The 27622-nt window shown below is 62.7% G+C and overlaps 6 protein-coding genes across 6 annotated transcripts; 3 read left to right on the plus strand and 3 right to left on the minus strand.

Moving 5' to 3' along the window:
• Window positions 1-20: 20 nt before the first annotated feature.
• On the minus strand, window positions 21-2303 carry LOC62_03G004824 (uncharacterized protein; the record flags this gene model as incomplete). Its single annotated transcript, XM_062771344.1, has 1 exon — window positions 21-2303. One exon carries the CDS (start codon window positions 2301-2303, stop codon window positions 21-23), a length of 2283 nt encoding a protein of 760 aa, XP_062627328.1.
• Window positions 2304-9179: 6876 nt separating this feature from the next.
• LOC62_03G004825 (uncharacterized protein) lies at window positions 9180-10238 on the minus strand (the record flags this gene model as incomplete). Its single annotated transcript, XM_062771345.1, has 4 exons — window positions 10039-10238; window positions 9877-9965; window positions 9586-9780; window positions 9180-9531 (listed from the first exon to the last, which is right to left on the minus strand). Exons 1-4 carry the CDS (start codon window positions 10135-10137, stop codon window positions 9180-9182), a joined length of 735 nt encoding a protein of 244 aa, XP_062627329.1. The 5' UTR covers window positions 10138-10238.
• Window positions 10239-12811: 2573 nt separating this feature from the next.
• tra2 (Transformer-2) lies at window positions 12812-14734 on the plus strand. Its single transcript, XM_062771346.1, has 5 exons — window positions 12812-12866; window positions 12931-13181; window positions 13471-13633; window positions 13681-14045; window positions 14091-14734. Exons 1-5 carry the CDS (start codon window positions 12864-12866, stop codon window positions 14260-14262), a joined length of 954 nt encoding a protein of 317 aa, XP_062627330.1. The 5' UTR covers window positions 12812-12863; the 3' UTR covers window positions 14263-14734.
• Window positions 14735-14806: 72 nt separating this feature from the next.
• BUD23 (18S rRNA (guanine(1575)-N(7))-methyltransferase) lies at window positions 14807-16144 on the minus strand. The gene is made up of 5 exons (XM_062771347.1): window positions 15998-16144; window positions 15920-15957; window positions 15689-15867; window positions 15061-15616; window positions 14807-15020 (listed from the first exon to the last, which is right to left on the minus strand). Exons 1-5 carry the CDS (start codon window positions 16031-16033, stop codon window positions 14969-14971), a joined length of 861 nt encoding a protein of 286 aa, XP_062627331.1. The 5' UTR covers window positions 16034-16144; the 3' UTR covers window positions 14807-14968.
• A 193-nt stretch (window positions 16145-16337) lies between these two features.
• On the plus strand, window positions 16338-20166 carry LOC62_03G004828 (uncharacterized protein; the record flags this gene model as incomplete). The annotated part of the gene is made up of 7 exons (XM_062771348.1): window positions 16338-16694; window positions 16730-16815; window positions 16853-17321; window positions 17360-17847; window positions 17885-18795; window positions 18905-19722; window positions 19787-20166. 7 exons carry the CDS (start codon window positions 16338-16340, stop codon window positions 20048-20050), a joined length of 3393 nt encoding a protein of 1130 aa, XP_062627332.1. The 3' UTR covers window positions 20051-20166.
• A 1683-nt stretch (window positions 20167-21849) lies between these two features.
• Window positions 21850-27621, plus strand: KIF21B (Kinesin-like protein KIF21B). Its single transcript, XM_062771349.1, has 7 exons — window positions 21850-22600; window positions 22678-22957; window positions 23022-23776; window positions 23840-23908; window positions 23970-24307; window positions 24369-27209; window positions 27292-27621. The coding sequence occupies exons 1-7, from the start codon at window positions 22402-22404 to the stop codon at window positions 27298-27300; spliced, it is 4491 nt and encodes a 1496-aa protein (XP_062627333.1). The 5' UTR covers window positions 21850-22401; the 3' UTR covers window positions 27301-27621.
• The last annotated feature ends 1 nt before the right edge of the window (window position 27622 follows it).

Consider the following 27622-nt stretch of genomic DNA (forward strand, 5'->3'; position numbering starts at 1 on the left):
ATACTACTTCTCCTACTCGGCTAGATCCACCCGCCCTGCCCACCGACTGGCTGCTGCATCCTCTGCGCCCTGTGCGCGGGGATGTAGTGCCCCTGTCCCTGTGGCAGGTATGGGAGCGCCGAGGGCCGCTGCATCTGCGGTGTCGTGGGCCGGTGGTTCATCATCTGAGGCGTCATGGACCGGGGGTGGTGCATCTGTGGCGTTGTCGGTCTCAGCTGCTGGTGGTGCATCTGAGGCGTCGTGGGGCGGCCACCCATCTGTGGCGTCGTAGGGCGACCACCACCACCACCACCGAGCTGCGGTAGCCTCGTAGGAGGCTTGAACAGCGGCTCGGTCTGGATTGGGGCAGGGGGCTCAAACTCGTTGATGCCCCCGTACACGCTGTATGTGTTGGGCGCCTCCCACGCGCCGGCGTGCGCGAACGGGTCAGCCGCGACATGGGGCTCGACCTTGTCGTCGGCAGCCCAGTGGTCGGGACCACCAGGGGCCTGCTTGCGCATGGCGGCCTCGATGCGGTCGGCACGCGAGGCGCGGGGCCGAATGCTCCCGAACGAGGGCACGCGGCGCGTGTGGCGCGAGGCGCCGTCGGCCGCAGGCGGCTGGGCAGCGCTCATGGCCTTCTCGGCCTCCTCGCGCCCCTCCTTGCCCTTGCTCTTCTGACGCCAGACGTTGACGGCGTGGGCGATAGCCTGAGGGGTGTGCGGGACAGCGTTGGCGTGCGGGTCGCGGTCCGAGTGGCCGGCCGACGAGGCCGAGCGCGAGGGCGGCCCACCGGTCCGGTGGGAGCGATAGCTGCTCGACGAGCCCGTGCGCGTCGGTGGACGGGGGATAGACTCGATCGGGATGGCGGTGGGGTACATCTGTGCGTGCTGCGGGGTGGGCACCATGTTGGCGGGCATCGCAGAAGGGGGCAGCGAGCCGTGTCCGTGCGACGAGGTGGGGTAGCCATGTCCGTGGGAGGAGGTGGGGTAGCCATGACCGTGCGACGACGAGGGGCCAGAGTAGCGAGAACGCGTCGAGTGGGCCGCGGGTGGTGGCGCCGGTCGCGAAAAGTCAATCACTTCGCCATCGGCGTCCGCCTCGGCGTCCGTCTCGCTCTCGCCCTCGACCTCGACCTCGACCTCGACCTCGACGTGTGCCTCAACGGCCTGCTGTACAACAGGAACGGGGACGACGGTGGGGACAGACGTCGTGACGGAAGAAGCCCTGCCACGCGTGGGCAGGCTGGTGCGAGGCGCAAACGCAGGCGGTGCGATCTGCTGCTGGACATGCCCGTCCTCGGAGTATGCGTGTACCGGTACGGCGGGGAGGGCGCGGGCCGGCGCACGCGATGGTCGAGACGGTGTCGACGGCGCGGGACGGATGTGCTCCTCCGACTCGTCGCTCGAGCTCGATGTGCTGTCGACACGCTCAAGCACAGACCCGGCGTGGTCGTCGATCAGTGGTGAGGCCTGCACGGGCGGCGACAGCCGCTCGGCCGCACTGTGTACCAATGACGGTGTTGGTCCTGCCGACGGAGGTGTGACGAGCAGGCTGGAGTTTGCCGAGGCGCCTTCCGTCGGAGTGGAGAACTCGAAGGCGGGTGAGGCGAAGGCTGCCATCGAGTCAACACTGCGTGACCTGCGGCGCATGGCGCGGGGCGTGAACGGTGTCGAGCGCGCCGGCGATGGCGTCGATGGTACGGGTGGCGCAGCGGCGAACTCCAGCCTGCCGAGTTTGGAAGGTGAGGGCGCGAGGGACGGCACGGAGGGGGAGGTTCTCAGACGGCGCGACGGCGTGCCAGGAACCGGAGTCCGCCTCCCGTCACTGTTCTCCGAGTTGCGCACAATCGTGTTGTCTAGCTCGGCGGCTGTACCGAAGAAGCCACCGCCTGGTGCGCCGCGGCTCCGCCAGCCGGGCATGTCGCCGCCTGGGCCAAACGGAACAGGCAGGGTGGGAACCGCGGCAGCGGCGCCGACGGGGCTTTGGTGTAACGCGAGCCACGCCTCGCGGCTGCGCCATGGCTGGGCTCCTCCTCCTGGTTCTGGGGTAGCAGACAAGGAGCCCCGACGGCCGAGTCGTGAACCAGCTGCGAGACGGGCCTCGTCGCTGCCCGACCAAAGTGATCTGCTCCGTCTACGCTGCTGTTGCTGTTGCTGCTGGCTGGGTCCCGCGGCCGAGTCCTTTGCCTGCTGCTGCTGCTCTTGCCGGAGAATGTGCCCTGGGAGCGGTGGGAGCTGTGGTGGCGGAGTTGGTGGTCTGTTCGTGTCCTCCTTTGCAGCCTTGAGGGAGAATTTGGACACCTTTTTGCGGAGGAGTCCCATGGTGGTTGGGTGGTGGTGGTGGTTGCGTGACGATGTGGGAGTGAGAGAGGGAGTGGTGAAGAGAGGAGATTGAGGAGACTGAACCCAAGAGAGTGGAAAGAGTAAGTGCCTTTTGCGGTTGGCCGAGCAAGAAGGAGTCGAGCTTGTTGTGGACAATGTTTGGTACAGACAGACAGACAGACGACGACGACGACGAGGGGAAGGGCAGGCGGATCAGAAAGGGGTAGCCAAGGAGGTTCGAGTTTGCTCCATCTAGGAGTTGGTGGGTTTTGTGTGTATGTGTGGTGCGTACTCCTCGACAAGGAGACGGACGCAGAGAGAGTTGTCGTCGTGAGTCGTCGCTTGCTGCCGCAGAGTAAAGGCAGAGGCATGCACAGGAGGCAAGGCGCAGGCAAGCCAGCGGCCAGCGGCGAGGAGGCGCTCGGCGAGGCGCACGGACCGGCACGCGCGCGCGAGTCGCTGGCTGCAAAGGCACAGACGGGCGTTCAGGGAAACAAAATCAACAAACCTCTCCTGGCGTTTCATTTTCACGAGCCGGCAGCAGACGCGCGGTGCTGGGCGACTTGTCCTGGAAAAGTGACACGCCGACCCCTGGCACAGGTTAGGCAAGGCATGGCAGAGCGAGGGGCCGAGGATGTGCTGCTCTCGACGACACGGCTACACCCCTTGACATAAACATTGGGCTTTGTCTGGGCCTGGGCCGCAATCTGGTACACTGCGATCCTCCAGGGGACAAATGCAGGAAAAGGACGAGGCAAGAGGGCAGCGCCTTGCGCAGCAGTAACCAAACTCTGTGGGTCATGTTTGTCATGCGATCGCGACATGATGGCCCAATGACCGCATACAGTACTCAATGGCGCGATGCTCAACGCCACACATGATGCATTCAAGGTTGGTAGGTTGGCGCCAGAGCGAGGAGGCGCCGCGTACATCCATCCATGCCCGGGCCTGCTGGCGTGGGATGCAGCAGCGCCGACAACGGCAGCGCCGAGGCTGACGCGTTGTGAGACTGGCGCTGGGCTGGGCGCTGGGCGACCGCCTCACCGCTCACCCACCGACGCCCCATGCGGTCGACCGTTGGCCACTCACAGGCACGCGTCGAGTTGCGGGTCGGTCGAGCGCCGTACCTCGCTCCAAACTCTTCTCGTACCGCCCAAGTTGAGGTCGCTCGTTTGTTCCGCCGGGCCGGGCGGGCGGGGGGGTGGGGGGGGGGGTGTGGATCCTGGCTGGGCGGCGGGCGCACGTACGTCCGGTCTTGTTTGTTTGTTTGTTGTTGTTTTGAACTTTACGGGGAGCAAAGTACAGAAACACGGGAGCGTGGGTGTGGACACGACACTGTATGCGTGTAAACATCATGCGTGTGGGACGCTCGCCGAGTTGTTCGTCTCGTCTCGACGAACGCACACAAGGCAACGCGCAACCCCCCTCACGACCCCGGACTATCGCGTCCCAGCAGATCCTCGCCGACATTGCCAGCACCATCGGACAGGCGGCGTTGTCATGAGCGAGCATGCATCGAGAGCGAGCGCGCCACCGTCAACGGCATGCACGCGTCGTGGTGTCTCGTACAGCCTAGGTAGTGTTGTGTTGACACGCCCGACGTGCAGTGGCCCAGAGCTCTGGGCACGGCGCCCCTGGCCCAAGGCAAGCCGGAGGCAAACGTCCCAAAAAAGCGAAAGGTAAACAACGCGACGCTCCTGATTTGTTTCCTGGCGACCCGGCCCACCGTCGCCCAAGCGACAGCGTCGACGCCTGGCGCCCAACTGACAGACACGGTGAGCTTGTACATTCCGGGGCGTCGGCGTCTGGGGCGAGGTGAGACTGGGGCCTTGCTTGCGGGTCGGGTGGCGCCGCCACGGCACGCGTCCGCGATTGCCGGGACGCCCTCGAGTCAAGCCGCTGGAGGGAGTCGAGTGGCAGATGTAACACCAGCGGAACCGTGGTTTGTCGTGCGCCGTGGGAGCGTTTGTAGGAGTCGTTGCAAGGATCACTGGAACCGCAACCCGCCGGCAGAGGGATGACGTCGTGCGCTGCTTGCCAGTCGTTCGATCGGCGCAGCGTCACTCACTGATCTGCACGGGGGTAAGTGACAACAAGGTTAAACCAAGCCAGAGCGGCGTTGGTGCGGCTTCCGGGAGAGTTTGCGGGCCTCGCAGCGGGTCTCACCGCGGACCTTGTGTTCAATGGAGCCTGCTGCAGCTGCCCTTGGGTCGGTGGTTCTCAACGTCATGCCGTGGTGGGCAAGGTGTTGCAGAGTCGTCGAAGGGAAGGTGTCGTCTGACGCACCTATGCCCGCGTAGAGGTCGCCGTATGGAACACCGGGGGGCAAGGTTTCGCACCGACAACGTCGTATACGATTAAGCTCATTCCGAGCCAAGCGACAAGCTGACCCCGGCTGGGCGAGTACGTACACACGGCGAGGTAGGTGGGCTTCCGGACCCACGACAGGCTCGATCCTCGGCCGCTGCGACGGCCTTCTTTTCCAGGGCACGTGGCGGAGCAAGCTTCGGCGGCGGCGGCGGCTTTGTGTCTTTGCCACCTCACCGGCGCGCGCTAGCCCTCTGAGCCCAGCAGAGGCGGATCTCCGCCGCCCGGCCGACACGCCGAGGCCTCGACCTCTCTGCGCTGCGGCGCAGCTGTTTGGGAGTGCAGGCAGGAGTGTGGTCAGACGTATGGTTCAGCGTTCAGCGAGGCTAGGTCTTTGTCTGCCGGCTGCGGCTGTGGTGGCCTCGCATCGAGGCTGCTCCGACCATGTGGATATCGACGTATCAGGGCATCGGAGTCGGCGAGGACGGGACAGGATCACTATGTACCGATGGCTGCGGGCCGCCTCTTTCACAGTGCGTCGGCCGTGGCTCGACGCCGAGCGGTGGGCACAGCGATGGTGAGTGAGTGGTCAGGTTGTCCCGCACTCGCCGGGGGGTGGCACCTTGACCTTTGCCAGCTGGGGGTGCTGGGCTGTGTGCCTGGGTCCGGGTGACAGACGATCAGAGCAGAATCGTGATGCCCCGCAGACGACACACTCGCCGTCGGTGTGGACGTATCGTCATGGCGTGCGTACCCCACGTCTCGCTGTGCACCCCGCTTGCATCGTCTTGCTTGTCCACGCGTCCGCCCCCCCCCCCCCCCCGCGCCATGTGCCAGCTTGGATGCCGCGGTGTCCGGGCCTTGGTCGAGCGACGAAACCACGAGCACAACAGCAGTGCGTGGAGCAACGGTCTAACCAACCGCCGGGGGTTGCACCCGCCACGACTGCAGGTTGGGAGTTCGAGCCCGCTCGCTGAATCCGAACCGGTCCCAGGAGGAAGGGGATTGGCGGCCGGGGTTCGGGAGCGGGGGAGAGCTTTTTGTGTGCGGTGCTGTGTGCTGTGTGCTGTGTGCTGTGTGGGTGCGAGGATGTGGCGGATCGGCGTGGTGAGTGGCGCCACACACACGTGGCGGCAGGAGACTGTATCGAGGTCTGCAACATTCCGTCCGGGGCAGCACACTGCGGGGGAGACGGTGCCTGCGGTCCGTATGGCTTCGGGTCGACGGGTTCCGCACGTCCAGCCTCGTGTCCGTCGACGAGGCCGTCAAGGCAGAATGGCGGAGGACGGCGTGGGCGGGCTGCGGATCACTGTACGCGTTCTTTCGGACCGTCCCCCCACGCCTGGACATCTCTCCACCTCCTCCCGACACACCAGCGGACACGCAAGCGGTCAGCGAGCAGCGGTGAACCTGCACGGGCGAGGCGCCAGCCTCGGCATTCGTAACGGTCACACCGGGCAGCGACCAACCAGGCGGCGCGGTCAAGCCACTCGTGCGGTTCGATTTCTCGCGCCCGACTGAGCTCGGCCAGCTCGGCTCGGCGTCGGGCGGTGCTCGGAATGCGCTCCCCTTTTGGACGGCTCGCGCTGGGGTGGTGCAATTCGTCGACCTCGCCTCGCGCGCTACATACCCGTCAGCGAGCGCGTCCTGCGTCCCCAGTGTGGCGGTCGGGCACATCCCTCGGCCGTCGGCCGGTAACATCCCGTTCTGCTCAAGGCTTGAGGTGCCGGGCATGCCAGCAGCATGGGTGTCCCGGTGATTCGGCCACCAGCTCGGCACCAGCACCCACGACCGGGAGGGCATACTTGCGCGTCCTGTGCAGGCGCGGGATAAGTGCTCCTCTAGGCCGGGAGGAGATGACCGCCGCGTGTGCTGGACGCAGCTCATCGCCTGCCGACGCAACCGCGATTTGCGCTGGGCGTTTCTGGCTACGTACGCTCTGGTACGTTCTGGTGCCACACGTGGTCGCCAAGGCTGCAGGCCAAGTCAGACGACGACAGCAACCGCTGCCCCGCCCGGAACGCGGTCAAGGGCTACAGCACCTCGACCCGTCGCAGGAAGAGACGATGCCCGTCTGTACCGTGTCTCTTGGAAACTGAGTCGTGCATCGACAATCGGGAGGCATCGCGGCGGCCAGGGGCACGGCCATGCGGCGCCGGCCCTCTCGGCGCTCGTTTCCTCGTGCGCTGTTCCACAAGTTCAGCCCAAACTCACAGGTCGCGACGAGCGCCGAGCCCCCATGAAACCCCCCGGCAGAGCGCCTTTATACCACGTTGTTCCGAACGTGCCAGCGTATCGGCCCAGCATCCCCCACAAAGGAGGACCAGCTTGCCCCGCGCACCTGAGCGCCGACGTACGCACGCCCTGCCACGGGGGAGATGATGGTCGCGTGTCTCGGGCAAAGTGAAGGGACTAGGGATACTGGTCGCGAGGCGATAGCCGCGGCAAGGTACCCCGCCTAGGCAGCACCACAGTGATACCGGCAGTCCCGGGGCGCAGGACGGGTGAACGTAGAAGTATTCAGCGGTCTGGCTGTCCGACATGGCAAGCTGAGCCAATGTCGAGGTGGCAGAAAACCCACCCTTGGCCGGTTCATGGGCTGGTGCCACCCGCGTGAGAGTGAAGCCGAGGACAGATGATGGGCCCGCTGTCAATGCGACCGGCAGCGGCACTTATGTACAATGACGACACGGAGCAGCCGGCTCGTTTCACGAGGGCCGTGAGCCATAATAGGCGACGAGAGCAGCGCGCCGACCCGTGTTTGTCTCGTACCAGAGAAAGGCGCGGGCCAAGCGTCGAACTCGACGGACGGGGCGTGAAGTCCAAGCTTCCGCTCAGAGCCAGTAATACGAGCTTCGATGCCCTCCGCGGAAGTGACATGGGAGTAGCAGGTGCCGTGCAGCGGTTATTCAGCCATAGCGCACGACCGTTCGGCCGGGGGAGGGAGGCTCTCTCTTGGCATCGGCCGTGCTACCTTGCCAGCAACTCCCCAAGCATGCCGCCGACAGGATGCGAGAGTCACGCTCTGCGCCCTGTCCAAATGCCGCAGCAAACACAAGAGCGGCTAGGATGGGACAGCGACATACCTTGAGATCGATTCGATGTACGGAGAAGAGAAGATGGGTTGCGGACGTACGACGAAGCGCGGCACTGTGCCCGCGGCAGGGACGACGCGTGCGGCCTCATTCTGCACAGCCAACCAAGCCCACATTCGAGAAGACGTGGCCAGATCTCCTTCGCGAGTCCCAGTTCGTCAGGTATGCTGGCACTGCCACGACGCCACGCCGCAGTCGAGGCTGTGTGCAAGTAAGGTCAAACGGCACGCAAAGCGCCGGCAAGCCCCAGCCCCAGCCGTGCATACACAGTCACAGCACACACCGCGCCCCGCCGGCTCCCACGTCACACACCACCCACGCCCAGAGCGCCGGCACTGCGGCGTTCCCGAGATCGACAGAGAACACACCCGCGAGCGCGCAGTGCCGAAGCGCAGCCACCGAACCACCGCCTCCGAACCATTCCTCCCGCAGCTCGCATACCCACGCCCCCTCCTCCCGGTGCACCGCAGTCCACGCAACGTAGCCGCTGTGCTCGTACGACTCGACAGCCGAAGCAAGCCGGAACCAGCGCCGTAACTCGCAGACTGCTGTGCGAGCGCCTTCGTGCGGGCAACTATTCGTTCGTCAATGGTGACGTGCCTGGCAAAGTGCCACATTCACCGCATGCCACACCACCCATCCCATCCGACGCGCCCAGACGCGTCCGTCGCGGCCGTCGCATTCCACACCCAGCACCAGCGACACGTCGATCCTAGGTATCCATCCGCAGTCGGTCGCATGCTGCGCTCTGCACATATCTGGCACGACGTGGCGCCGCACACGCGCCAACACATGCATCACGCAGCCATCACTGGGCCCGTGCCATCACTGCTTCTCTGCATGCCAAGCCCGGCGGCCCGGGATCCCACTCCGCGGCAGCAGCGGCGTGATGACGCCAGCCAGCCCAGGGGAGCAAAGCAACCTGCCAGGCTGGCCAGACCTGCCAGGTCAGTCAGGTCCGAAATGAATCCTGCGCACGCTGCTCGTTGTGCTCGTCCCAGGCCCACGGCACGTTTCACCCCGAGGGGAGCACTGCTGCCGCGTCTTTGCATGCACTCGCAGAGATCTCGCGCCATGTCGGCACAGCGACATCACCGGCGGCCATTCTGGTTCATTCGCCCCTTCTCGGCACGGCTTGGCCATAGGGGACACTGTCAGAGAAGTCCAAACGTGCGTGACAGACGAAAGACAGACACGACACGACACGACACGACACGACACGACACGACACGACACGACACGACACGACACGACACGACACGACACGACACGACACGACACGACACGACGAAAACTGCAGCGACCACAGACAACTACGTGACATGACACAGTGACATGGCACAAAGCTCGTAAAGAGTGAATACATGAGGTCCGGCGGTTCCGCCTATGTATGGATCCACGAAGGGGTTAGAACGTGGTCTAGGGTTAATGCGAGGGGGTTGTTATGGGGGGGAGAGGGAGGAGGAGAGTGTTCTTAGAAGAGGAGGGCAACGGCGCCGAGGAGGGCAACAAGGCCAGTCGAGGCGATGATCTTGTTGGCCGACGAGGGCTTCGAGGCCGAGGCCGAGGGGGCAGCGGCACCCGACGAGCCAGCGGCGTGCGAGGCCGAGCCCGAAGGGGCGGCGGCGCCAGACGAGGCACCACCGGCAGCGGTCGAGGGCTTGGCGGCCGAAGGCGAAGCACCACCGGCCGAGGGCGAAGCACCACCAGCAGCGGCCGAGGGCGAGGCGCCAGCGGCGGTGGTGGGGGCGGCGGCGGAGCCCGAAGCACCACCAGCGGCACCCGAAGCGGCACCGGAGGCGGCACCACCAGCAGCGGCCGAGGGGCTATGCAATGTCAGGGATGGACAACGGCGACTAGTGCGATCTATTTAAACTTACGTCGAGCCACCCGACGCGGCGGCGTTGTCAATGGGCTTGCCAACGCACGACTCGTCCGAACCCTTCTGGATGTTGACGGCCTGGGCGTAGTTGGTGTTACCGGTCTGGTCAACAATCTTGAGCGAGATGTTGGTGCCAGCGGGGAGGTTGACCTTCCAGGTGAGCTGGTTGCCCGACTGCGAGCCGAAGTCGACACTAGAAGCGAGGTATGAGCGCTATGGGCAAAGGAAGGGGGTGTCTGTGCGCCGCGGGAGGGGGCACGCGCGTGACACGATGAATGGTAGTACTTACAGAGCAGCGGCACCGGGCTGGCCACCAGGGATGACCGAGACGAAGTAAGGGCCCTGGCCACCCGACCAGGTGAGGAGGACGGGCTGGCACTGGAGAGGGTGTTAGAGACGCGTCTTTTGTGTGCTGGGAGTAGTCCAAAGGAAGACTATTGCTGCTACTTACCTCAGTGAGGGCACCGGGGGTGTTGATCTGGGGGCGAGACTGGGCGAGAACGGCAGTGGCGGCGAAGAGGGTAACGGCGACAGCGGACTTGAGCATCATTGTGAATAAAAGGTGAATGAGTGTGTAGGGAGAGTGAGGTATGGGGTGCTTGTAAAGCGAAGTGGTGGAGAGGGAGAAAAGTGGTAGTGTTGGGATGAGTGATGGAGAAAGACGACGATGTGGTTGGAAAAGAGCTATGTATAGTGAGGGGGGGAGTGGGAGGAGGGGGAGGGGGGGTGACGGGGACCTGGGGTACTGACTGACTGACTGGGTGGGCAGTGGGCGAGTGGGCGCAGCGAGTGCTGTGCGCGCGCGCCGCCGCGTCGTGGGAGGGTGCGGCCGTGGTGCCGTGGGCGTCTGGCGTCTGGCAGTCTGTATCTGGCCTCACTGGCTCGTCTCTCGTTTCCAAATACGCCCTTAGCAACGTGACGCGACAAGACACTAGCACCACCAGTTCTGACAAATAGGGGCATACCACCAGCGCCAAAGCAAAAGCCCCTCCTCCTACCCCCCAGGGTTCAAAGGCGACGCCGACTGCTACAGCGTTCGCTTTGACGCGCGCGGCGCCGCCGCACACGAGCCGCACAGGGCGCGCGCGACAGACAGACACCAACAACAACGAGCACGACACAGGGGTTTCGCAAGGCGCACACACTCCCATGCCACAGAACAGTGAGAGTTCTCCCTTGACACAATCGCATCACGCCCTGAGATGCAGCAAAGTAGTATCTCTGGCATTCTGGCGAGCAGCAAGCAGACGACGAGGAAAGGAAAAAAATCCGGCTTTTTTTTCAGAGGCGGTGCATTTCGTCAAAATAAGGGTCGAACGAGGGAGTTTGGTGCGCGCCATGGACGCGTAACGACCGCGTCGACTGAATACCGCGCCGCCGCCGCCGCCGCCGCCGCTTTGCCCGTTCCTGTTTGTGACTTTTGGCATGCTGCTGCTGCAGACGAAACGCACTCGGTCCTAGAGAGCCTGTCGTCGTGGACCCTAGGACTCACCCTCCCCCCAAAGCTTGCTCTTTGCTCGACCCACCCAACTGTCAAGTGCACGCGTCTCCCCTCAGGGAACTACCAGGATCGACACTTTGTTCAACCTCGGCCTGGCCCAACAAAGCCGGCACCGTGATCGGGTACACCTTCTCCATCCAATGAAGCTGCCGACCAATGGACCCCCCGACGGTTGTATCCTGGCATATCCTGGCTCATGCCAAAACGAGAACAGCCATGACTGATACGCGACAGGGCAGCAGCTGCACCTGTCACGCAGCCAAAACAATGCATGCAGGACTTGTTGCACAAACGAGCACACCATGGACCACAACAAACAGGACACACGCGTGCCGCCAGGTCCTCTATTGCGACGGAGCGAGCGGCATCTAGGCGCCTCCCTCGTGCGCCCGTGCGCTCTCTCCGTCCCGAGTGGGTGCCGGGTGGGTGCCGGGTCGACGCCAGGCGCGCGCTCGTGCTCCCACATGCAGTAGGTCTGTGGCATGTCCAAACCCGTCAGTCACTATTGTACTAGCCCGTGTCGCCTCCTCTACTCCCCCCCTCTCCCCCTCTCCGCTCTGTTGCAGTGCACACTGCTTGGGCCTCGGTTTGGGTTTCATTCACCCGATTTCATTTGACGTAGGTTTGGGTGTGCGGGCGGGCACATTACATGGACATGGGCAGCGTGAGGGGCAAGGAGCGCAAGGATCTAAGGGCGGGGACGTGTGACTGCCGAGGCGAGGTCAAGGTGAGGGAGGGGTGGTGGTGGTGGTCCGACCGTGAACCGACAGTTGAGCCGCCCGGCCCCCGCTGCTAACCGACCGACTGGGATTAGGTCCGGCAACAACTGACGTCGTCGTCGTCGTCCATCATCACCACATCCAATTAACCCTGACGTGAACTCTTATGACGCTGCCTTGCACCCAGCAACAAAGGCCCTAGAAATTATTGTTACGATGGGCACATACATCAGAGAGTCTGGGCTTCTTGCTTGAGCTGCTTTCCTCCGAGAGCCGAGTGATAGCAGCGGCGATAAACCGAGTCGGATAATCAAACCCCCCCCCTACATGCGCCCATGCTCGAGAGAGGCCTCTGCCTCTTGCTCTGGTCTCGGCGTGGCGTTGCGTATCATTGCGCGTTTCATTATTGTGCTGCGCGCCGTGATTAGCGCTTTGGGCTGTTGGATGCGAGAGACGGGTCAGCCATGGTGCAAGCCGGTGCAAGCCATGGTGCAAGGCATCTAGATGGCTCTCTTTCTACCTGCACCGCCATGTACCACCTCCTCCGCCATGCCGCCAGCCAGTGCCAGTATTACAAGCCACGGTTTCAAGTGCTTTGCTTGATGTGACGAACGAGGTGATAGTCGCACGTCAGAAGACAAAATGTGCATGCAAGGCCCCAGTAGTGCCCAAGGTAGGAAGTGGGGTACGGTGTGCACTGCTGCATTAGCGCGTTCAATTTGACCCCCCCCAGGCGCGTCGTAGTCTGTCAATAATACGTTTGTGACGTGAAGCAAGCGCGCCGCGTCGAAGGCGCGCGACAATGCCCACCGCGCGTCAAGTTGAGACCCTAAGATGGGGGGAATAAACAAACTTGTGTGCCAGTTTTGATTTTGCCACCCGATTACCACGTGGCCTCCGGATAAATCCCCAAAATAAGTCACTTATATTAATAATTACGCACTTGGTCACTGTCGCCGCTCGCTGGTTGCTGCTGCTGCCACTCGCAACAATAACCACCTCAAGAGAAGCTGTTGTTCGCACCACTTTTGTGCATTGACACACTTCTAAAGCACAATGGTGAGCCCTGCTCCATCTCAGCTTGACCCACTTTGCCATCTCCATCGCTAACACAATGCCGCAGGACTTTTCGTCGTCCACTGCCCCAGTCTCGAGGGAGACTTGGGCGCCTCGTTCGCCCGTCCACGACGGCGGCGACGACCGCCGCTACGCCGAGCGCCCGCCCGTGCCGGCCCATGACGTCGAGATGCGCGACGGCGGCCGTGACCGCGATGACCGTGACGACCGCGACCGCCGCGACGACAGGCGCGATGACCGCCGTCCGCCCCACGACGACCGCCGCGATGACCGCGGCCCGCCTCGCGACGTTGGCAGGTGAGTTTGTGATGCTGGTGGTGCGGTCGAGGAAGGAGGAGGAAGCAAGCACAGCACTGCAACTACTGGCAGGGGGCCCAAGCCACCGACTTTTGTGGCGAGAGGTGCCCCAGCTCGCTTCTGGCGGCCATCCCGAGGCCGTGCCCTTCCGAGACCACACACTCCACGGCCAGCCGCTGACGCTCGTGCCCTCGCTCCTCTGCTTCTCGCCAACACGACACCGATTTGCATCCTCGCTTTCCACTTTGCTTCTTCTCTCATCCCCAACCCATTCAATGTCGTTCTACAGGCCCTCCGCCCCGCCCTCTCGCCCCAACAATGCTCCCTCGGTCGAGGCCAACCCCGTCCTTGGTGTCTTTGGCCTCTCGATCCGCACCTACGAGCGTGACCTTGAGGACGAGTTCTCGCGCCACGGTGACGTCGAGAAGGTGACCATTGTCTACGACCAGCGTGTGAGTGGGAGCTTCCATGTCATGGGCAAGGTAGCTGACATTCCCAGACTGACCGCTCCCGTGGCTTTGGCTTCATCACCATGCGTAGCATTGAGGACGCTGCCCGTTGCATTGAGAAGCTCAACGGTGTCGTTCTCCACGGCCGTGCCATCCGTGTCGACTACTCGGCTACGACCAAGCCTCACGCTCCTACACCAGGAGAGTACCGTGGCGAGAAGCGTCCCTTTGACGACCGCTTTGACGGCCGCCGTCGTGACGACCGTGACCGCCGCTGGGGCGGTGGCGACCGCTATGATGACCGCCGTGGTGGTGGTGACCGCTGGGGTGGCGACCGCCGTGGCGGCGGCGACCGCTACGGACCCCGTGACGACGACCGTCGTGGTGGTGACCGCGACAGGCCGTATGACCGTCGGTAAGTAGCTTCCCGACTTCCGAGCTGCAGAAGCTGACGTCACAGCGACGGCCCCCCTCGCCGCGACGACGACCCCTACGGTGGCCGCAGCCGTCGTGACGACGACCGCCCTCCTCCCGAGCGCCGCCGCTCTCCCAGCCCCCGTCGCCGCTACTCTGCGTCGCCGGACCGCCGGGGCCCTCCTGCTGGTGGCCAGGGCGAGTCTGACCGCTTCTAAGCGCACAGCCACATCGCACAAGCCTGGATGCAAGCTCGTACCTACTAAAGTATAGACCTCACGCCCCTCCCCCCCTCTGCCCTATAGGACAAGCATGGGTCAAGCCTCTCTTCAATCCTCCATGAATGTCAAGCCGGCGCCGTCAGAGTCAAGCCCAAGTGCCCAGAGAACATGTACCATTCTTCGTCGTGCCGTGTCAATCAGTCAATGAATCCATCCATCCATCCGTCCATCATCACAAGAGCAATGCCCAAAGCGTACAACATTGAACACTTAAAGAGCAGCCACCTGGCATGGTGCACTCGCGATATCGGTGCATCGAGCACGGTGAGTCTCGGCAGGGGCTGACGCAGGCAACGTTCCGAGCACCGCAGGATCCATGCGTCGCAGTTGCGCAAAGAGCGCCGCAGGGAGCGAGTGCTCTTGCGCACTTCTGCAGTGCGAAGAAGTTTGGTGAGTGGATGGCATGAGCGCGCGTGCATGCTCACATGTGTGTGGTACTGACCTGGCCGCGAAGGCCAACTGACTACCTTTACACCCTCTTGTCATTATCCAATGCATTGCATGGTCTCCCGAGACGAAACGGACCAGTCTCGCCCCATGTGGCAGCCTGCGTAGTAGTACAATGGTCCGTAGTGGGTGGCATGGCTGCCGCCTCGCTGTGTGGGCACCCATGATGTGCCAATGTAGTCCCTTCGCGCCACGCTTAGAACTGCACACGACGCTTCCTCGCCGTGAACTTGGAGTCGCGGGGAACACTGCGGGGTCAGAACCAGTCCCACGAGACACACCACCCACCCCTCCTTCCCGCGGGTGCGGTACAGGTCCTTCTTCTTGAGGATCCACTCCTTGGCCGTGAGGTCCTTCTTTCCCTTCTTTCCCTTGATGCCCCTGTCCCTCCGCCTCCTGCGCTCGTTCTTGATCTCCTCGCGCTTCTTAGCGTTGGCGGACGTGTCGGCAATCTCCTCGCCATCGAGGCCCTTGGGGATCTCCTGCTGGCCAACCATGAGGCAGAGGTACATCTTGCGCGCCTTGCGCGAGTTGGGGTAGTCGACGACCAGACCACCACCAAAGCCTGCCTTCTGCGCGCAGCTCGTGATCAGCTGCACCTGGTCGTCCGAGTTGGGGTAGAACTGGAACACTGCGCGCGAGGGGTTCTTGAGCGCAGAGTGAAGCGTCGTGAAGAAGCGCGTCAGGCGCTGAGGGGGCGAGTGGCTCGACGCGTCCGCATTCAGCAGCCACTGGATGACCGAGATGCTGATCGCGCCGTCAAACGTGCCCGGGCGGAAGCCGAAGCCCTGCCCAATGTCCTGGAGGAAGAGGTCGCCCTCGACCTCGCGCTCGAGGGCTACTTCTGCGAAAGTGTCAGCGGGCCGGCCAAGCGAGCGAGCCGCCTCGAGGCCGAAGCCTCCCCACACCCACGCACCCAACATGCTGGGTGAAATGTCACACCCGACCCAGATATGTCCGTCCTCGTCAAGGATCTCGCCCGACAGGCCCGACCCGCACCCGATATCGAGGAGGAAGCACGACTGGTCGGCCGGGAGCTGGAGGAGCTCGAGCGCGCGGTCCGTCATCTGCGCCTGGATGGTCTGGACACGGGTGCTGCGCGGGGCGTGAGCTTGTGCCATGCAAACGGCAGGAGCAGCAGACTCACTTGGCAGTGTACTTCTTGGCCTCGGTGTCGCCGTAGAACTGGTGCGTGTCAGGAGCCGAGGGGCGAGGAGGAGCTTACGATCTCGGGCGGGCCAATCTCCTCTGGTCGTGACATTGTGGTAGTGGTGCTTGCTCGTGTGGCTCGGTCCGTGTAGTGCTAGGTGGTGCGCGACGAGCTCGCTGCTGTGAGATGAAGCAATGTTCGAGTTGGCTGCTCGTCTTGACGTCGCTCAAGATTTCATGAACCGTCGGTGGCCAAAAGTTACAAAAGCCACGTGGACCACGTGGCGTTCCTTGGCCCAGGCGCCTGACTTGCGCGCGTCACAACAGACATGCAGACACCTCCAGTGCGTTTGTTGTTGCCGACACTTTTGCAGTTCACCACACCACCAGCGCCGCTCGTCGCCGCGACCGACACCATGGCCGTGCTCGACGACGCCAACGCCGACGACTTCTTCCGCCTCCCGCCCCTCCCAGCGGCGGAGGGGAGCGGGTTCAAGCTCGCGCCGCTGGCGTCCGTTGCACCGCGCTTCGTCCTCCCCGCGCTGGATGAGAACGCGCCGGGCGTCGAGCGGCTACTGGGCACGCTGGGGTCGACGTTGGTCGTTAACGATGCTGGGCCATCACTTACCCCCTTGCCGCCGCTGCCCAGACTCCAGACCGAGGTGCGATACGACGCCAAGGGCAAGGGCCGTGCCGTGCCGCCCATCGACGCCGAACTCTGGCGCCTTGCCGGGATAGAGGAGCCCGGGCCGAGCCAGCCGTGCGCGTTCCATGTGAGCTTAGAAATGTCTGAGGTAGCTGACGACAGTCCGTCGCGACGTGGGACGACGCCGGCGCCGACAGCCCGTTCATGTCTGAGCGGCCGCCGCAGTTCTTCGAGTCACTGCTTACCTCGTGAGCTGAGCACAAAGCACAAAAGCTCACATCGCAGAGAGGAACCCCCCGTCCACCTCCCCAAGCTCCGTACCCCGTCTGCCGCGTCCCCCATCGACGTCAAGGTCCTCCTCGACCTCATGATGCGCGCGACGCTCGGCACGACGCTGACCGACGACCTGCGCTGGAGCCGGCGCGAGCAGCGGTTCGTGTATGCCGAGACTGGGGCGCGGCCCAAGGGCATTGAGCGGAGCACGACGGACGACCTGCTGCACGAGTTCCTTACTATTGGCACGGCGGTGCGCCGTCTCGAGATCGTGCTCGAGGAGCATGGCGCCACACCCATCACCCCGACGCACCACGCCCTCCTGCACGCGCTGTCGACTATCGTGGCGTACTTGAAGCAGCGGCTCGGCGCCGCCGTGGACAGGAGCTTGGGGGACGAGAATGCGCCGCTGCTCCAACGTTCAAGCCCGCTTTACGACTTGGTCCACCTCGCGTCGACGCTCTGCGAGATTGTGTGCTGGGTGGGTGACGCGTTCTAGGACATGGCTAACCCGTCCAGCCCATAGCACAGGCAAAGCCAATCGGCCTGCCGGCCAAGCCGCACGCCGTGCTCACCTTGCTTCACTCTCACCTCCTCGCGCAGCTGTCCACCTCGACTGACGCCGACAAGAGCGATGGCACGACACTGTCGCTCGCCTACCTCCTGTCTCGCGCATCAGAGCCCTTCCTCGCGCTGCTGCAGCAGTGGGTCGGACTGGCCGACTCGGCTCGGATAGACGACGATACCGACCCAGAGTCACAGCCGTGGGCCGACCTCGGCATCACGCGTACCCGCCTGCCTGCAGCTGACGGCATCGACGTGAGATGGGACTACACCTTCTCGGCTCGCCGCATGCCAGCATTTGTTCCCCGCGACGCCCGCCGAACACTGTTCGAAGCTGGGCGGAGTCTGAGAGCCCTGCGAGACGCTTCGGGCGGGCTGCACCCGCTGTGCTCTACCGACTGGCACCTGAGTGCAAACTGGGGCTGGGGGAGCTCTGCAAACTTGTGAGCTAACAGATCCACCCGTCAGCTGACGCCACAGGCCTCCAAACGACCTCCGACTCCACATTCGCCGAGTCCACCGTGATATTGATCGTTGGCGCGGGACAGCCCACAGCCGAATACGCACCACCTCAGAGTCCTCCCTTACCAGCTATGGCCCCGGCCACCAGCGACGACAAACTCAGCAGTATGACCTGATGTCGTCCCGAGCGTCGTCTCCGACCGCAGCGCCACCTTCACCGCTATTCGCCTCCCCGCCCAGAACCCTCACAGACCTGTGGTCTGCGTTCTCGCAGCCTCCAGGATCACACCTCGGGGCAACACCCGAGGCTGATACGTTGTGGAACCCAAACGTGCAGGACGACCTCGAGGCATTTGTCAAGGTTCATTCCGATCAAGCCCAGCCACTTCTGCCACCAGAGTGTCCAACGCTCGAGCTCTACATCTCGTCGCACCTCCTCGCTCCGCTCTTGGCACATTCAGCGCTCATCTCGTCATCGCTGACCCAGTTGTACCTGGACGACCTCGGCTTCTTACAGCACCTGGACGTCCTCCGTGCCTTCTGGCTCGGCGGAGACACGTCATTCTCCGACACGGTCTCGTCAGCTCTGTTCGCGGGAGACGCCTCTGGTGGCGGAGAAAGCCTCGGGCGACGTGCACGAACTCGGGCCCGACTTGGTCTGCCGGGAACGACTGAGCCTGGGATGTCGATCAACAGCGACAACTGGGGTATTGGCCTTGGCCTGGGTCTGAGCGACAGGCAGCGATGGCCGCCTGGCGGTTCAGAGCTGGCGTACGCCCTCCGTGCCACTTTGCTCGACGACTCCGTGGACCGATTGGCGTCCAAGGGTCCAGTTTGGGCAGCAATCGAGGACCGCGTTTCGTTTGCGGTGAGGGCGCTGCCGGAGGATGAGAGTGACGGGCGGCGATCACGATGGCTCAATCCACAAGGTAGGTGTGACGATGCGTGTCCCGGTTCTTGCCATCTAACGCGTCCCAGCAATCGAGTGGGTTCCAGTTGAACAAATCTCTGCCCACCACAACTGACCCTTCCACAGAGCCCTCGACTTCATCTACCTCGCCTACTCACCCCCCGCAGCCATCGCCACACTGCTGCCACACAGTGTCATGGACAAGTACCAGCTTATCCACAACTTCCTGCTGCGGATTTCCCGCGTCGAGGCGGTTGTTCGATCCCTCTACTTTGACGTGGTGCGCCCCTCGCGGCCAGCGGACGATGTGCCGATCAAAACAGGCGTCGACGCCGCGTTTAATCGCATGCCATCCCAATTAGGACTTGGGCGTCGACGCGTCCAAACTATATTCGAACCCGGATCGGACGCGGATCGCACACTACTGGCCTTGCGGTTCGTCATGTCCTCGTTTGTGGCGGCCATTAGTCGCTACGTCCTGGATACGGCCATTGGCCAGAACTGGGACGTTATGCGCAGGCGACTGGACAAGTTGCGTAGACGCGGCCATGCGCCGCCGTCAACGACGACGGACAGCCGGCCTGTGACACCTGGCCCTGACGATGGGGACGACTATGAAGATCTGGACGAAGAACTAGACGATGTGGGCGGGGGCGAGGACGAAGACGACGCGCCGACGCTGCTCGGTGCACTGTCGCAGCTACAGTCTGCCCACTCGCTGGTTCTGTATCACCAGATCATCCTCAACCGTATCTTGCGAGCGTGCCTGCTCATCCCGCAACCGGGCCACCAAGTCACGTTCAAGCTGCTCATGACCCTCTTTGGTCTCATCCTGGACCTGGGCAAGACAGTCAAGGAGGTGGAACATGGGGTTAGTACCCCAGAAGCGGGGGCCGAGCACGTGATGGCTCTGCATCAAGACTGGACGGAAAAGAGTGCAGTGTTTGTGAGTGTGCTAGCATCTAAATCGCGGGAATCAGGGTACTAAGCAGGCCTACGTTTTGCTACAGCTTCACGCGTTGGAACGTTTGTCCCTGCGGACCTCGCCACGCACGACCGCGGCTGCCACTGGCGCTGGAGGGGCCGACGAGGGCCCCAAGGCTGCTGGGCAGCAGGATCTGCAGGTTTTGCTGGATGGAGAACGACAAGGGTTAGAGGACACTGGCGGCGTTTCAGCGCCACCCGCGTCTCATCTGCCTGGATCCACCGAGTTGCAAGAGCTGCTGCTTCGTCTCAGACTTGGTTCTCGCGACTCTAGACCACATGGTAGCTAGCTCAGCTAACTTGTACAAGCGACCATGCCGTCATTGGTGGGCGTGCGGGCCGGTGGTAGGAAGCCGTGTCAAATGTAATTAAGAAGGCCAAACGTGATGGGGGCAAGGGTGGTCACCGGCGGTGTCTGGTGGGAGGGGAGGGTGGCGCGTGGTGGTCAATTTGAAGGCGCCAGCGTTGATGCCATTTCAGGGGGGGTGCGCGCATGGCTGTTGCATTGTGTGGAATGGGTCATGGTGAAACGGCAGCGACGGGGCCAAAGCTGCGACCGTGTTGGTTGCTTGTTGTGGGTGTACGTACTAGGTTGTACTAGGGTTTTGCGGGCGGGTGCCTAGCCCGAGTCAGGGAATGAGTGACAACGAGGCGAGCGGCAGCAGGGCGCGGGGGTGGGTTGGTTGACCCGGAGGTGCAGACACGCCCCGCGCGGGTGGATTAGTTTGGCGCACTTGTGCTCGCGGGAGGTAAACTAGAGTTGGGAGCAAGCCTAAAAGGGCCGACACCCGATCTGTTCGTCTAGGGTGTGAGGGGGGGTGGGATGCACACGCCGTGATGAATGGCGGACGCGATGCGGCCGGTAGAAGCTGCCTGCAACGACGCCGTGCCCCCGCTGCGCCGCCGCCCTTGCTTCCCGCGGCCCGTGCGCCAGGCGGTAATGATGGCGTCTGCAGTGGCGGCGGCGTCGGTGTTGGGAAGGAAGGCGTCGGCGGTGGTCGTCGAGGAGGGAGCAGCGCTGCATTGTACTGACTGCTGCTGCCTGCTTGACGGGAGCAGCAGCATGCATCTGCCACACGTCGAGCCCAACCACCCAACCCCGTCGTCTGTCTGTCGTCAGGGTCTGGGCTTTGCTCCGAGCCCTTGAGCACCCTCCAAAGCCAATGCAGCCAGGGAACGGGAGGCACAAGAGGCAGCCCTCTCGTCATTTGTGCAAGTGCTGTGGGTGGTGTGCAGCGTGTGTAGCAGCAGTGTGCATCTCTCCCTCCAGCGGGCTGCAGGCGTACGCCGCCATTCACGCTCTCTTTCTCTTGCGGGACGTCCATGGGCCATGGGCCAGCCAGCCAGCTACACCAGCTCTGGCCGTTACGGCCTGCCGTTAAACGTGGTTGCCGCGGCAACGCAGCAGCAGCAGCACTGCGACGACGCACTGGCCCAGCAGAGCTGGAAGCATGTCGATTCGATTCCTGCTTGGCGGCAAAGGGAAGCAAGCTGCAACCAGGCAAGACGTCGTCGTTGTCGAGCCGCGAGCCGCAAGCCGCGAGCCGCGAGAGCTAGTGCCATTCCACCACCACGCGTCCTAGTGGCAACGGCTTGCAGCGGGCGCACTCACTCACTCACCGTCAGCATCCTCCTCGTCGTCCTTCCCCTGTCGCCCCAGATCAACGTTCCATCCCACTGTCGCCGTGTCGCCCTCGTCGGTTCGCCATCCCTCGTCACTCCTCACATTTTCGTGCTCGTCCTACGCTGCAGCTGCGCGTTGTCCGACCACGCGAGAGCCCCAGTCCCTGCCCTTGTGCGACATTTTCTCCTTTCGACCGCGCCCTGATCCTGAACTACCGTCCTACCCGGCTGGCATCCTGGACCCACCACCCACCACCACCCAGCACCCACCACCCATCACTCCCCCTCCATACAACCTCTCTACACCACCACTCTATACACTCAGTCGTCGTCCGACCCCTCCCCCCTTCCCCCCCCCCACGCGCCAAACGACCTCTTGACCCGCCACTTGGTACAGACAGGTCCCGGCCCCTCTGTCCTTTCTCCTTCCCTAGCTACCCTCCCCTCCCCCCCCCCCCCCGCCCCTCCCAGACCAACCCCCCTCGATCCGCCCCGTCGTGTCTGGTGCTAGCTACCACTCTGTGCTTTGTGTTCTCGACATTCTTGCCCAACACACCCGCTCTCCCTCCAGTGGCAAAGCGCGCGGGCTCTCCTCCTTCCTGCCTTGCTTAGAATCAGGGGCCATCAAAGCCAACAGGGTAAAACACAACACCACAACCCTCCATTGTCCATTGCGGAGAGACGAGGTCCAGCCGCCTGTCAGCGCCAGCAAGCCAGCAAGCAGCTCGCGCACCTACCACACGCACGCACACACGTCCTTCATCACTTTGACGCTTAGCAAACACCACCATCAATCCATTACACCACACCGCTAGTCCTCTGTTCGTCACCACGAGACTCTGCAGCGACATCGCCGCTTCGCTCATCGCGTCGCTAGCACGTACACGCCGCGTCGACGCAACGCCGCCATCGCCCCGAGCCCCCATCAACACTCCTTCGATCCCCCCCGCCGCCTTCGCGTCCCTCTCCACTACTACCACCACCACCACATCACGCTCCGCGTCGGTACACGCGCGACATGTCGGTTGCCCCTTCCCCTCGCCGGCGGGCGTCTCTCGTGTCGTCGCCCACCCCGTCCTCACCCACAGCACACTCGAGCATCCCAAGGCCGCAGTCGGCATCTGGTCGATACAGGGCCTTTGCTAGCACGCCACCCTCTGACCCGCTCCCCGCCGTGCCCGCCGGTGATGAGGCCGACAAAGGCCAGGTTCGCGTAGGTGAGTAAGCAAAAACGACGCTTCACGTCGTCGTCAAAGCGCAGCCCATCGCCAGCATGATTCTGACGCGTTCACAGTCCTCCGTATCCGGCCTTCGGACCCCACCGACAATGGCATTCCTCCTCGCCATCGCGCCGTCCTCGTACACCCCAGCTCGCAGACCGACGTGCGCGTCAGCGTAGACCCCGCTACTCTGGCCGGAAACGCTCCCGTCGGCGCGTCTGCATCAAAACGTCACCCCACCTTTGCCTTTGACCGCGTCCTTCCAGAGCGCTCAACGCAGCTCGACGTCTACAACGCGACAGCACGCGACCGTATCGAAGAGTTCCTACGAGGATTCAACGTGACATTTTTGGCGTACGTACTCCACACACACACATTTGTGGCCCCTCTTTTGGCACCACGCTGACCCCCCTACCAGTTATGGTCAAACCAGCTCTGGCAAGTCGTACACCATGGGCACCACGGGTGACGACGCCGACTACCTCGATATTTCAGACACCTCCCGGGCCGGTCTGATTCCTCGAACAGTCGAGACCCTGTTCAGACGCGCCGAGGAGATCCGTCTGGGATCCGGGCCCAACGCCAGCTGGGAATGCCGTGTTTCCTTCCTTGAGCTCTACAACGAGGATCTCATTGACCTGTTGTCAAGCACCGACCTGCCAGTGTCAATCAGGGAGAACCAGGATGGCCGAATCGTTTGGTCTGGCGTTCGCGAGGTCAAGGTCCACAGCGTCCACGACGTCATGCACCTCCTTCAGGAGGGATCCGCTCGTCGCCAGACTGGCCAGACCAACATGAACGCGACATCCTCGCGTTCCCACGCAATCTTCTCCCTCACCATGACACAATCGCGTCGCGCAGACTCGGTCAACGGCTCCAAGAGGCCAATGTCGGTCATGGCCATGGGCTCGGGATCGCGTTCCACCACCCCAGTCTCCTTCCGCGGCACGCCTCCTTCCGCATTTGGCTCCAAGCTCGGCGGAAGGCCCACCAGTGTGCACGTCAGCGCCCTCAATGGCCGCGACGACATGGTCATCATCACCAGCAAGTTCAACATGGTTGACCTTGCCGGCTCTGAGCGCCTTAAGCGCACTGCTGCTCAAGGCGAGCGCATGAGGGAGGGTATCTCCATCAACAGCGGTCTGCTTGCTCTGGGCAACGTCATTTCGGCGCGTAAGTATTACTCTTATTACTCTTATCATCGCCGATACACTTTGCTGACTATGCCCCTTTCAGTTGCGGAACCGTCAAAGGCCCGCGGTCATGTGCCCTACCGTGACTCCAAGCTCACCAGGTTGCTACAGGGTAAGCAAGTGACGGCGGGCGGACTTTTTTGGGGGCGTGACAACTGACGACGCCACTATAGACTCGATTGGTGGCAACGCCATGACGACGATGATTGCATGTGTTTCGCCGGTCGAGTTCAACATAAGCGAGACCATCAACACGATCAATTACGCCTCGCGTGCCAGGAAAATTAAGAACTCGGTCACCAAGAACCAGCAGGAGGTTGGCTGGGACGACATTGACCACTTGCGTAACACGGTCCTCAAGTTGCGGACAAAGATTGCTGGCCTCGAAACCGAGCCTCGCACGATTGGCAAGGTCGAAGAGGCCCCCGACGGCCACAATGACGACATCCTGCAGCGCCAGGTCATTGAACTGAGCAACAAGCTCGCCGACTTGGAAGATGACTTTAGCCATGTAAGTATTCCGGGTGGTGTTGGTGGGCAGCCGTCATTAGCGTGACTAACCCAACCATTAGCTCCAGGACGAGTACTTCAAAAAGTGCCGCGAGATTGTGGCGCTCAGCGACCCCGACATTCTCGAGGACGACAAGCTGAGACAGTTCAATGAGACCATTGAGCCCGTCGTTCTCGAGTACGAGAAGGTCGTCACGTCGTTGAATGGCCAGCTCGCCGAGCTCCGCGCCGAGGCTGCCATTCACCACCAGGCCCACGAGGACCAGACTGGCGAGCTCTCAAAGACCAGGGATCGTCTGTCCGAGCACGAGTCTTATGTCACCGAGCTGCAGGCCAGGATCGCCAAGCTCACAGCAAGAAACGACTCGAGCGAGGGGTACATTCGCGACCTCGAGTCCAAGTTCCGCTCCTTCACCGACAACGACGACCGCCAGACTGAGGTTATTGCATCTCTCAGCCAGGACCTTCAGGCCCTCAAAGGCGAAGCCGCCAAGAGCAACACGTACATCTCGCAGCTCGAGAGCCGCGTTGCCTCGTCCGAGTCGCGCACCAATGAGCTCGCTTCGCTTGTTGAGCGTTACGAGCAGGAGGCGGAGGAGCGCGAAAAGTCTTTCCGTGATCTCGAAGGCCGTTTGGCGTTGCTGGACAACGAGCACAGCGAGCACAGTGATCACAGGGTAGACCAGCTCTTGGAGGAGCTCGATGAGCGCGAGCGCAAGATCGAGGAGCTCGAGGGCCGCCTCCACAGCTCGCACGAGTCGCGTGAGCTGGCCCCCGTAGACTCGAAGGCTGCTCCTTCCACGCCCCCGGAGACGCCTCCCGTTCTTCGCACCATTGCAGAGGACTCGAACGCCGAGGTTGAGAAGCTCCGCCGGGAGAACCAGGCTCTCCAGTTCAGGCTCCGCGATCTCGAGCAGCACATTGGCGCCCCTGCCACGCCCATTCTCGACCCTCCCGCGGAGCAGGACGAGGAGCTCGAGACCGACCATGACGATGACGCTGACAGCGGCAACAAGCGGGGAAGCACTGGCGAGTCGAGCGAGTCGGACACAACACTGGAAACACCCAAGCTTGCGAGCCGAACTGTTTCGCCTCAGATCCACGACGACCCTCTCAACTCGCAACGGTCACCATACTCTTCTTTCCGTGCCGGCGACTTCCGGTCTCGTCAGGCCCAAGGGGAGCCGAGGCTTTTGCGCCCTCTCTCGCTGTCACAAGGATTATCGGCCCTATCCTACTCGGGCTCGTCTCCTCGTTACTCGTGGAGCGCGCCTGGCAACGGCCTGCTCGCCTTTGAGAGATCCCCCAAGCTCGACCGCTCGCCGAAGCGCCAGAGCATGCCCTTCGACTCAAAGCCCCTGCGCTCGGCTCAGAGCCTCGAGATTGACCTCAACCTGCTGCAGAAGTCGTTGCAAGACCGCGACGCCCAGCTCAGGCAGCGCGAGGTTGAGATCCTTTACCTCAAGAAGACGCTCTCGCAGGGCACGACCATTGCCACCAGCACTTCCCAGCTCAACACTGAGGAGGTCATTGACCGCCTGAGAAAGGAGCATGCCGACGAAATTGAGAAGATTTACGACGGTCACAACAAGGCCATGAACTCGATCGAGGACGAGCACACCGAGTCCATCACGGCCATGGAGCAGGAGCTCCAGGCTATCAAGAAGCAGCACCAGTCGGAACTGGACGAGCTTCTGCGGTCTCACCGTACTAGCCTCGAGGACCTCGATGTTCGTCACCGCGGAGAGCTCCAGGAGTCGAGCGAAATCAAGTCGGCCCTGGATGCTGCCTGGGAGGAGCTGGCCGCCACTGGACGGCGCCACCAGGCTGAGCGTGACGCTCTCGTCTCCACCCACCACAAGGAGGTTGAGGACCTTGACAGCCGCCACGTCGAGGTCTGCGACGCCCTTCAGAAGGAGCTCGAGGCTACCACTACATCTCTCCAGAGCGTCCGCGAGGAGCTGGCTGCCGCCAAGGAGGCCCAGCTGCTTGCCGAAAAGGAGCTTGCCGCCCGCCCAGAGCCCTCGACTGTCATTGCCCTCGAGGAGCACAACATTGTTGTCACCGCAATGGAGGACATGGAGAAGGAGCTTACTGCTGCCGAGGAGGAGAAGCGCCAGCTCAAGGTCAAGTCTGACCAGCTTCGCTTCGAGCTCTCTCGCGTTCGCGACGAGCACCAGCTTCAGCGTTCCTCGGACCTCAGCAAGCTTGCCGAGCTTGAAAAGCGCTGCTCGGTTCTGTCGTCTGAGAAGGAGGAGCTCAAGCAGCTTGCTTCCGACTACAAGAACCGCGACTCGAAGGTCTCCATCCTCGACTCGCGCTCTTCGCGTACCAAGCTCCCCCCTATTGGCCCTCCCCCGACCGCACCTCTGCCACCACTTCCTGCTGGACGCGAGGCTGTCCTTTCGCCCGCCCTCACCAACGGCTCGCTCCCCAGGACATCTCAGCACGAGGGTTCCATCGACAGCACACGGTCGTCACGTTACGAGACCCACGAGGGCTCCGTTCGCCCCGACTCTGTGCTCACTTCTGCCGAGAACGAGCGCGACAAGGCGCTTGCCGACCGCGAGGATGCTATCGCCCAGGTCACCGAGGCCAGGGAGAAGATGCAGGAGGTCGAGTCCAAGCTCGCCGCCGAGCAGCGCAACAATGAGCAGTTCAGCAAGGACCTCGTCGAGCTCCGCAAGAACAACAGCAAGCTCAAGGTCCGCGTCGACGACGTCAACCGCGAGCTCACCGAGCTCAAGCGCGAGCGTGACGGTCTCCGTCGTGACGTTGTTGAGATGAAAAACGAGCTGGCCGACGCCCAGTACGAGCGTATCGCCGACCGCCAGCGCCTTGAGGGTGCACGGAACGAGGTCGCCCAGTACAAGGCCAAACTTGACCGCATGGTCGACGCCAAGGTCTCCAAGCGTTCCGACCAGAAGCTCAAGGCAAGTACCATGTGGCGCTACCCAGACGAGAACCTTTACTAACACATCGCAGTGCTTCTAAACCTACATATTTTCGGATATTCGTGTTCGGTGTCTTTCTAATCTCCATTTATATCCCCACCTATTTCCACTTTGTGCTGTGGAGACTCTATCGCCCTCGTGCGCGCCGCGCTGTCGTGCTTGCCACTATCGCCGCCACACGCCGCCGCGCCCCGACTGGTGGGAGATCGAAACGGGGTTCGCAGCAGCATATCTGCACGTGTAGTCATAGCATTTTTGTTGGGTTTTGGTCTCGATTCCCCAGAGGGGCCCGAGCTGGTCTGTCGTGTCACGAAATTACGCCTCTTGTGATACCATCAAACCTGTACAGGTGGACAACATAG

The sequence above is a fragment of the Vanrija pseudolonga genome, chromosome 3, assembly GCF_020906515.1.
Source record: "Vanrija pseudolonga chromosome 3, complete sequence".
Classification (NCBI taxonomy): domain Eukaryota; kingdom Fungi; phylum Basidiomycota; class Tremellomycetes; order Trichosporonales; family Trichosporonaceae; genus Vanrija; species Vanrija pseudolonga.